A 10,760-nucleotide genomic window follows, 5' to 3' on the forward strand; every position below is an offset into this window, starting at 1 on the left:
TTTTGTATTAAAAAAACAATATTTTTTTTTTGTATATTTTTTAAACTTTGTAACATTTTTAGTTCATTTCCTATTATCTTTTAAAGGTATATTGATTATATGATTTCACTATATCTCAAAAGTAGGAGTGAGCAAAAACCGCACCTCAACTAAAATTATCCGCAAAAACCGTATAAACCGCAACCGATTAACCGCAACCGCAATAAAAACCGATGGTGAGGTTTTCTGTTTATCAAAAACCGCAAATTTGCGGTGCAGTGCGGTTATTAGTTTTCAAAAACCGCAAAAAAAAACGCACCACACCGCATATATTATATATAATTTTTTTATTAATTATTAATATATTAAATATTAAAAATAAGACAAGTTTTATGGATGAAAGAAGGATAAAATTTTTAGAAGACAAAAGTGTTGGTTTTTTCATATGTTTAACTTTGAAAAATAGTGAAATTTAACAATTTTAAAATATTTATTTTTAATTACTAGTGATTTAACGTTTTTAAGATATTAATTGTTTGTAATTTAAGTTAATTGTCTTATATCTTATGATTTTTTATTATTACAAGTAATATGTTTAAACTCTTAAAGGTGTTTAAACTCTAAAGTGCGGTTAAAAACCACACAAAATAACCGCATCAAATCCATGCGGTTAATAACCGAAACATAAAAAAACAAAACCGCACTGCAAAAATAACAGCCTAACCGCACCGCAAAAATAACCGTACCAAACGATTTTAAAAATTGATGCAAAAATAACAGCCTAACCGCACCGCAAAAATAACCGCACCAAACGGTTTTAAAAATGGATTAAACGCATTTGAGGTTAGTGGTGAGGTTTTGGCGCGCACCGAACCTTACCCTAGTCAAAAGTGATTTTCAGTTGCTTCTGAAAAGATGAACTCTACTCCTTGATTCTTCTCTACGAATTCTCCTCAAAAGCCCACAGTCTCTTCTTTTTATTTTCTAAATCACGAAATCAACCAATTCTTGCGCACATCTTGCTCGATCGCACCATTCTGAAAGAAAATTTCTGTGTAAAAACCATAAAATCGCCAGTCGTGGGCTGATCTTCACGCTCGAATTTTGCACATCCAAGCTTATACATTATTCGGTTCTTGCATATTCGTCTAAGGTATGTGATTGTTAATGCTTCCTTACGTTTTATGCTTAAAAAATTTACTGGATTCGTGGTAGGTTAGTTGAGAATTGGGATGAAGCTGAACAGTGAAAATGATATTTTTAGGGCTTGGTTGAGTTTGGTTCCCGCCACGAACTTTCTTGAATTTTTTTTTTGATAATTAAAACCCGTCAATAACACGTGGAATATTATTTGGAAGTGGTCCATGTAACAAAGTTGATTTTACAACCACAATACCCAACTAGTATTATACCTTTTTTTTTCCTATCAAAAATTGTCTGTTTCAACTTTCAATTTTTCGGATACAAAAGGCTATTTTTTTTTTCCTTTTAAATGCTAAATTGCAATCAGTAGTTTCCTTTTTGAAAGTTTTAAAGTACTTATCATTTGTAATAGAGGTAGAAAGATACTTGGCATTTATAATTTATAACATATATATAACAACATAGTATTTATCATTTTTAGTAGAAATAGCCACATAATGCTCATTTTCTTTTACAGAAATAGCAATGTACTGATCTTTTTTAACAATAATAACAACATACTTGTCATCTTTAATAGCAAAAGCAATGTATTTATCATTGTTAAAAATAATAGCAATGTACTTATCATTCACAACCACGTGTTGTTTTTCTTTTAATAAACTTGAAAATACAATGAGAAGGTGAACTGTGTATTCGTATGAATTTCTTTATTTGTTCGAGTCAAGGTTGAATTCAAAGATTGCTATTTCGTCCTGAATCACAACAGAAAAAAAAAAGGTACATTGCTATTTCTGCGGAGTCACAAAAGGAAAAAAAAAGTGTATTGCTATTTCCGCCAGTCACAAAGGATTAAAAACAAAAAAATAGTACATTCTTATTTCACCAACTATATCTAATACATTCTTCAGTAAACCTGGATGAAATCTGGAAGGAAACATAGAAATCAATTGCAATAATACCCTTGATTATTGAACTGAATTTTTTTGGTGTATTTGCATCAGATTTGATCAAATCAATTGAGGCCAGGTGGTTATCAGAAGTAGATTCACAACTAAAACGTTAAAAGATGGCATGTGAGGAAAAGCAAATAAAAACAGAGCAACATGCTCACGTTAAAAAACAGCAACCGGAATGGATACCTGGGTCCCAACATCCGGAAGAGATCCGACAAGAATTATTCATGAGTAAAAACCCGTCTGTTTCTATTGAGAAAAAAGTGAAGATGGAAGATTTTGAAGACTACGATGTCATGGATCCGATTTACAGAATGGGGTGGGGTGGCATCTTAGAGTTCGAGTCAGATATCTGCTACACGCAACCCGTAATAGATTGGATATCAACCCTTCAACGCCATGTTGATGGAGCATCCTTAGCCTTAACTGGTATAGTTAGTGGAAAACAATACACACTTACCCACGACAAAATCAGGCAAATGTTCGGTGTAGACACGGGTATTAGAGGAGAACCGGGTCGGGCTTACGAATATCCAGATGAGAGTTATCTGGAGCCCTCGAATCTTGAAACTCAAGATTGGATTGATCGATTGCAAGAGTTGTTCTTTCTTCCTCCTGACACAATCAAATATACGTCAACGGGGAAAGCGGATCTAAAGCCACAAGCGAAGGTTTTGTGGGGAGTAGGTGTTTTGAATATTCTTCCTAGAGAGGCCGGGTATCAAAGTAAAATTCGGGTTCGTGATATTTCAATTTTATATGGGCTTATTTCAGGGAGAGTGGCTATATCGTATGCGCACTTGGTGATGTTGAATTTATGGGCTACTTATGAGAGCGCATATAGGTCTAGTATCCCTCATGGATACCTCTTGTCTAGATTTTTACACAATGAGGGTGCTATTGATATGGATATGGATATGGAAGCCCATAGGATAAATATAGAACTTCGGACCTTAACACAGCAGGATATCCCTAATCTCGTGTTTTCACTAGAACCCCCGTTCCATATCAAAGATTGGCAAAACCGAACATTTGTGGCAGATTTTGAACCTGAAGAGAGACAGATAGTGGAGAGAGAAAAAGCCGAGAGAGTTAGAAGAAGAGATGGAGTGCAAGAACAAGAACAAGAAATCCTAAACCTCAAAAAGTCGGACCACTCGGTTGAAATTGTGTGTGTTTTGGTGGATTTTGGAACTTGTTTTGAACAATTCCATATTATCAAACTATAAATAACGTTATGCATTTTATGTGATTTGTATCCAGGAATTGCCAATAAAGGCTTCGTCTTCTGAATCTGAACCAAGCACAACTTGTGTTCGAGGCTACAAGGTGAAGAACAGCTTAGCGCCAATTCTTGAAGCCATTTTCATGAAGCATGGTGACATAGCAGCTGAATGTATATTCAAAAAAGCTTCCGTGAGGGCATTTTTCCTAGGGCTTGTTTGTGAAGTTGTCATGCAGCTTCAAACCAATGATGATAGGACTATAATTTCTAAGATGGAGGAAATGGAAACCGATGTGTCAGAGGTAGAGGCAGCTAACATTCATGTGTCGTGGCTTCGATCTCACTTGGAAGCCAGGAAAACATCAAGTTTGATGATGGAAACGAAAGCAAATATGATTATGCTTAAAAAAGCTGCCAAAATGGAAGTGAGAGAGATACGTACAGAGTTCATGGCTGCAAAAGAACGGCTTAAAAAGGCTAAAAGGTTTGTAAAAGTACTCGGTCTTGTACACAAGAAGCTAAAAACCAATATCCACCAGGGTCACACCCCTAGTTTGTTATAGGTTAATCATATGGGGTGTGGATAATAGAAGATTCACCCGGGTCACCCCTATTTTGTCAGGTTGCATGAGACCCTTTTTGTTTAGAAAAAAATTGTTAAGTTTGTATATAGGCTTCTCAAAATACTTGGATTAATTTAGCCTGTTTTTACATGCTCCTTTTGATCATGACTCTATCATGTGCTTCCTAGAAAGCTAAGATTCTGAACTTCCATTTTGAACTACTTGATTATTGTTCATAGATTTTCTTGGGCTTGTTGGTTTTCTTTTGGTGATGATGATTATCACTAGTATATTCTGTGATAATAAAAATAGATGATGATTTGTGAGGGTAATGGACTTTTGATTGTTCATATTTGTGTATTACTCAAATGTGTTTGTGTAAGTGTTTGATGTTCCTATCCACTTGACATTTTTGCTTGTGAAAACTTTGAAAAATATTGAAGTTCCAAGTGAAGATAATGTTTGAATGATCATCAAAATAATTTCTATTTATTATAATTACGGTAGCTAGTAAGTAACATTTTAATGATTAATTATTTTTTTTATCAAGATAAGAAAGATCTATTCTAATAAATGAAAGTTTTTTTTGTCATATGTCACACTCTCATTCAATTTGTCAAATGTCATTTTGTGTTTATTTTGAATTAATTTCTTTTCCACATGTAATTTTATGAGTTTTTCTATTTTAATAAATTTCACATAATACTTAAATGTAATAATTACAATAAATATAGTAATAAATGAATATCAATTTCATTAATGGATTTACTTTCTTATTTCAAAATTCTCAAATTAAAAGTCATTAGTTTAGTTTGTTTATTTATTTAAATTTAAAAGATAAAAAAAAATCATTTTAATAATTCATTATTTTTCTTATTTTTTATAAATCCAAAGTTCTTAAATATTTAGACCTTTAGATTTTTTTTTTTTTAATTAACTCATGTAATATATGGGTCTTACACCTAGTTTAACTATAGATTTACAAAATATTTTTTATTAAAATGATTATTTTACAAATTAATAGATATTTTTATTTAAAATAAAATGAATATTTAAGAAGGGACAATGAATAATGAATTATGAGGTAACAAAACTTTTATTTTTGTTCACATTTAGTCACTTTCCTTTTTGTGTACATGATTTACAAATGAATTTATTTTTTATATTTAAAAAGTATCCTTATGCCCTGCAAAAAAAATCATTGGTATATGGTGTAGACAAAAGTGACTAAAAGGATACCTTCTTGACCCATAATGTTTTCATTTATTATACTTTTATAGTATTCATAATTATCCTCATATATTGATGGTTTACCATCATTAACCAAAATGATACCTTCTTGACCCATAATACTAAATGTACTGATATTATATGTAGGTTATAGGTTCGGCATTGATAACATTTTTACATTTATGATAGTTAACATATTCAAAAGGATTGGTATGAGAAACCAACATAGTCGAAACTTGATTGCTTCCAGTTATCGATCAATTTCCACCTGATCCCCTGTCACCTAAACAATACGCACCAAGATCGACAACATGCAACATTACAATATGCATGCGGATGCATAAGAACAATAGAAAAATAATATTTTACCTCGTCATCGTCATTTATATAAACAACAATGCAAATAATCGAATATTTGTAGGACACTTTGATATGATTATCCACTACAAGTAATTTTCTGGATACCAAACCAATCAATCCAATATAGTTTATACACATGCAAATTCAAAGTGCGATTATTGTTAATTGGCATATACTCCCAAACTCTATTAACATTCTCCCACAATCCTCATATACAAAAATGTAATATAATACTATCGTTTTGTGCATTCATAATTTGTTCCAAGATATATGAAGATAAAGATGTTAGACTGGTAGATTAAAAGAAGAAACATGTTAACATGAAATATTATTACTGTATCGTATTTTAGAACGATCTTCATTCAACAAATAACAACCATGCGAGTTTAATATATATCAGAGACCATTTACATAGATAAATGAATAATGTGATTTTAGCAACAACAATTTTTTTTTTTCTAGAAGGAACCCAACAAAAATATTTTTATTAAAAAACAAACAATATTCAAACTTACAAACGGTAACATTAAATAAAAATAAATTAAATTATTTAACAAAAATAGGTGAAAGATATTATGTCTTGATCGAGTATATTTTATATAGTTGATAGGAGGACTTTGTAGTTTGGGAGCAAGTGGACTAACAACTAAGAGCGGTTGGTCGAACACATAATGTTAAACCACATGGATGATTGCAAAACAATATGGGCATTTAGGATCCGTACGTATAGTCATATAGGTAACGCAACACCCAACATCTATTTTTACAACAGCGAAATTTTTTTCCAACACCTTCTAATAACCGTCTTAGGATTAGACCTTGTAAACAACTCTTCGATATGACGATATATCAAGAAGGTTAATCGGGTCCGCTTAACGTAGTAGAATTATCACTCAAAAAAGGTGTATATAAAGACAAAAGGTGGCACGTGTTCACCGATACCTATGTTAATAGATTTTTCTAGCTGTTTGAAATGTACAAAACATTTTAATCAATAATAATTCGTTGATTATCATCCAATTCTCTATCAAAATAAAATTTAGGTTTAATCTGAAAATATATATATATATATATATATATATATATATATATATTCTTGTTAACCCTATTTTATTATTATTATTTTTTGATTTATTAGTTTTAAGCAAAATTCTAAAAAACTGGTCACAACATGGCTCCAAGAGTTGTATTTGACGCTAAATTTTAACAAAATTCCGCCTTAATAATTGTCATCTTAAGTAGACTTACAACTTACAAACGATGTATCTCGTCACGGTTTCTACTTAAAATTTGACATTGCTACCGACCTCTTTTTTTTAAGTATATAAGCATATGCCAACACGTTGAAAGTGATTTTTGTTTTAAAGCTCGGTTTTAAACGTCCCTCGCTTTTGTGCATTATGCATTATGAGGACTGAAATTTTGTTAGGAATTTAGAATCATTTATTGACGAATTTTAAGGAAAGTTTGCATTTGAATCAAAGTTGTAGGTCGATTTGAAGTCCCCAAATTAGAGAATATCAGGGGATTTCTGGGTTTTCATGCTCTTTGAGTGGACTGCTGAAGTCGATTCCTAAAATGGCGTCCAGATTGTCTGGTTTTTCAGGCATTCAGCCCGAGAATGTGCTAATGGACGCGGTACAGAGGCTATTACCTCTGCCATCTTCATGTCCCGAGCTTCTTGATGTTCTTGCAGTAAGGGGCTTTCCCGCCATATAATTTTCTTTTTTATTTTGTAATTAATGATGTTAGGAATCTTGAATTTGATGGTTTTTGTATAGATTGCCAATTAATTAATGACGTTAGTTGTTTTCTGCGTAGGTTCTTATGCATTTTCATTGTTCAAGAGACATGTTTAATAGATAAATTAGGGTTTTCCTCGAAATTTTAAAAATTATCCAGTAGGCTACACACATTACAATCCTACTCATATTTCATTGCTACAGTTAACAAGTTTCAACTATATGGTGTGTTCTTCTTCATAGCACATGGAGCAAAATTTATCCATGGTGAACCAAATGCCATCGGAATCAATGAAGCATGCAATGCATCCAATAGCTGAGGCACTGATTGCTAAAGAAGTAGCGGGAGATCGTGATATGGATGTGAACATCTCAGTTGTATCTTGTATCTGTGAGATTTTGAGAATTATGGCACCGGATCCCCCTTACAATGACAAACAGCTGCAGGTTCGAGACATCTGAATGAGTTTTGGTTTAACATGTGGGAAGTGGGAACGTTCTATACAACTCCCAAGTAACTGTTGTCTTTACTCTTTACTGTGTGTTGTTGTGCAGGATTTTTTTGAACTGACAACAATGACATTTGAGAAACTATCTTCTTCATCTGGTGGATGCTATACTAGGATGACTAAAGTTCTCAAAATATTTAGGAAAGCCAAATTTCCATTGCTGATGTTGGACCTGAAGATAGACAAACTAGTAGTTCAACTATTCAGACAATTTTTGACAGTTGCTGAGTAAGTTATAAGCTTGCAACATTTCAATGGTTTCTTAGAAGTGAACTTTTGATTTACTTCTTTTGTTATAAACCAACAACTGAATTTCTTGTTTGTTCTTATGCATGTTAAGCTTCAATCCCCCTGTTGTTGTACTTGAGATGGAGATGATCATGAGCATGATCATGAAGGAACGTGATGCACCCATGGCCGAGCTTGTAGAACTCCTAGTTATGAGTGTGAGAAATTCTAATCAGGTGAGGTTAACCATAATACCATATTAGGTTCACCAATTACATCATATCATATGCTAAAGTTTTTGTTGTTTGTTTCTCTTGCAGATTGATTTGCCTGTTTGTTGGCAACTTGGGGAAAAAGTTCTTAAGAACTGTGTTGCTCAACTCAAATCACATCTCCCGGATTTCGTAAGCAAAATGGGAATTCCTCTTCAAGATTATTCTAACATGGTTGCACAAATTTGTAATGGCATCCACTTTGAAGATGAAAAGAAAACCCTCTTAATGTCCAATGATCCAATAATGTCATCCAAGTCAAAAACAGGGGTGAAGGGAAAACGTAAGAGGAAGTGCACTTCGCCAAAGAAAAAGGTAATCTCACCTGCTTCTGGAAACTATTCTAGTTCTTCAAAAACAAACACGAATCACTCTTCAAGAAGCTACATTGGAAGTTGGTTGAAAACGTGTGTGTTCTTTGTGGGATTTTGTACATTTTGGAAATATAAGTAAGTTACATTCTAAACATCTATATGATTTGGATTTGTATCCAGGCATCGCCATTAGAGGTTTCGTCTTCTGAATCTTGCATAATTTGTGTCAAAGGCTACAATGTGAAGAGCAACATCGCACCGATTCTTGAATCCATTTTCATGAAACACGGTGACATAGCAGCTGAATGTTTATTCAAAACAGCTTCCGTAAGGGAATCTTTCCTACAAGTTATTTGTGAAGTTGTCACACAACTTCAAACCAATGATGAAAAAACCATAATTTCCAAGATGGAGGAAATAGAGCGCCAGGTGTCAGAGGCAGAGGCAGCCAACATTCATGTCTCGTGGCTTCGATCTTACTTGGAAGCCTTTTGCAAAAGGAGGGAATCCATGGAAATAAAAGCAAAAACAGGGATGCTTAAAAAAGCTGCTGAAATGGAGGTGAGAGAGAGACGTGCAGAGCTCATGGCTGCACAAAAACGGTTTGAAAAGTGCATGAAAGTACTCGATCTTGTAGAAAAGAATCTTAATCACAATATCTTGGATTCTAAAACCGAACAAGACTTATGGGTAAGGCAAGTCGATGTTATAGACTAATTATATCATGCTATGATGTTTAGATGATAGAATATCCACAAGGCTCGCATCCTTATTTTGTGAAACTAAGGTCGGACGTACTCTTTTTGTTAGGAAGAAAAAGGTTAAGTTTTGTGTATGTATAGGCTTCTGAAAATACCTGGATTTGTTTAGCTTGCTCTAAACCTCCATTTTGAAATACTTGGTTCTTGTTTATAGAAATTGTGGGTTTCTTAATTTTCTTTATGCGATGCTAATTACCATTACATGCTGTTCCTATTGGTTCATTTGACGGTTATTCTATAATGATAGAAAATTATATTTATGTGATGGGCTTGGTGTAAGGGTGAATAATTTGACGATTCTTTTGGTAAACCCGGTGAATTTCAGATTTTAAAGCTCTTTGATCGTCTATTTTAATATGGGTTACAGTGCGTGGATTTGCCTTCTCTAGATTGTAACAATACAACGGGATTCTCGAAAATTAATGTTCATCTGTATCATTCCGCAGTTCGAGCGTATGGCTGCTAGACCACCACTCATATTCACATATTCAAGGAGGGGCAAGTAGGGAAATAAACCAATTCTTACTTATTCACGAAGGGGCAAGAAAGGATTTAAACCATGAGTAAGCAATTGTGGGCAGCAAGGGTAAATAAGTAAATTAACTATTTTAGTTATGTCTTTAATTCAGTTATGTCTTTATATTGTAAGAGATCAGTTAGGAGGGACATCTTATCGGTTGTTTTAGAGATTACTCTCTTGGGAGATCCTGGCTTCTCGAACTACCAAATTTATGTCATATGTATGTAAAATTGATCATTAGATCATCTATTTCCTGTGTTAGATCGATAATTCCCCGAAATTGTCTTTTCCTTTCTTGTGTGATTGATATTCAAGAGTGAGAATCTAGCAATGTGGTATAGAGCAAATGGCTCATGGACCCATCAATACCCAGAGAATTGAAGAAGTAGAAGCGAATTTGGAAGGGGTGAAGAACACCATTGAAGAATTGCAACAACTTTGCAGTCAATTCACAACACTGACAAAAAAAATAGAAGAGGAATACGAAAAATTGAGGAGGTCGTTTGAGAATAGAGGGAAATCACCAATAAATGATGAACCTGATTATCACAGTGGTGATCGACCATCTCCCCCTCAGAAAAATGGTCAAGGAGGATCCAATTAGCGTTTTCGGAAACTTGATATGCCCTTATTTCATGGAACCAACCCCGATGGTTGGATCCTCGGAGCAGAAAGGTATTTCCAATTCTATGGATTACGAGAAGAAGAAAAAATCGAAGGGTTCATTGGTCAAGGTTCAGTGGCAGCATCAGAAGGGTTCCGAATGAACTTGGGACCCGAGGCAGAGATGCGAGAGCACCACCCTGAGTTATTCGCGACAGCTGACTTCGAGGACGAAGTCTGATTCAAGTGGGGGAGAATTATAACACCTTTATCCATGTATTTTTCATTTTCTCCCTAAAATATGAAATGTGTTGCAAAATCCTTTGTCACTTAAGTGAAAACACAACTTTTTTTAGTA

At 33.7% G+C, this 10,760-nt stretch overlaps 2 protein-coding genes across 2 annotated transcripts; both read left to right on the forward strand.

Annotated features, from left to right (window-relative positions):
- Positions 1-875: 875 nt before the first annotated feature.
- LOC145104850 (uncharacterized) lies at positions 876-4,025 on the forward strand. Its single transcript, XM_079042019.1, has 3 exons — positions 876-1,132; positions 2,124-3,244; positions 3,339-4,025. Exons 2-3 carry the CDS (start codon positions 2,189-2,191, stop codon positions 3,861-3,863), a joined length of 1,581 nt encoding a protein of 526 aa, XP_078898145.1. The 5' UTR covers positions 876-1,132; positions 2,124-2,188; the 3' UTR covers positions 3,864-4,025.
- Positions 4,026-6,919: 2,894 nt separating this feature from the next.
- On the forward strand, positions 6,920-9,994 carry LOC145104857 (sister chromatid cohesion protein PDS5 homolog C-like). Its single transcript, XM_079042025.1, has 7 exons — positions 6,920-7,148; positions 7,439-7,642; positions 7,751-7,932; positions 8,045-8,168; positions 8,253-8,519; positions 8,699-9,208; positions 9,726-9,994. Exons 1-7 carry the CDS (start codon positions 7,032-7,034, stop codon positions 9,783-9,785), a joined length of 1,464 nt encoding a protein of 487 aa, XP_078898151.1. The 5' UTR covers positions 6,920-7,031; the 3' UTR covers positions 9,786-9,994.
- Positions 9,995-10,760: the final 766 nt, after the last annotated feature.

Source organism: Lactuca virosa, chromosome 1 (genome assembly GCF_052849685.1).
Source record: "Lactuca virosa cultivar CGN04683 chromosome 1, Lactuca_virosa_CGN04683_v6, whole genome shotgun sequence".
In the NCBI taxonomy this organism is placed as follows: Eukaryota; Viridiplantae; Streptophyta; class Magnoliopsida; order Asterales; family Asteraceae; genus Lactuca; species Lactuca virosa.

Excerpts from the sequence above, each read along its gene's own strand:
- LOC145104857 (XM_079042025.1), top strand. The coding sequence starts at position 7,032 with ATGGCGTCCAGATTGTCTGGTTTTTCAGGCATTCAGCCCGAGAATGTG. Across the intron at positions 7,149-7,438 it reads AGCTTCTTGATGTTCTTGCA|CACATGGAGCAAAATTTATC; the intron begins GTAAGGGGCTTT and ends TCTTCTTCATAG. Across the intron at positions 7,643-7,750 it reads ACAATGACAAACAGCTGCAG|GATTTTTTTGAACTGACAAC; the intron begins GTTCGAGACATC and ends GTTGTTGTGCAG.
- LOC145104850 (XM_079042019.1), top strand. The coding sequence starts at position 2,189 with ATGGCATGTGAGGAAAAGCAAATAAAAACAGAGCAACATGCTCACGTT. Across the intron at positions 3,245-3,338 it reads CGGACCACTCGGTTGAAATT|GAATTGCCAATAAAGGCTTC; the intron begins GTGTGTGTTTTG and ends ATTTGTATCCAG.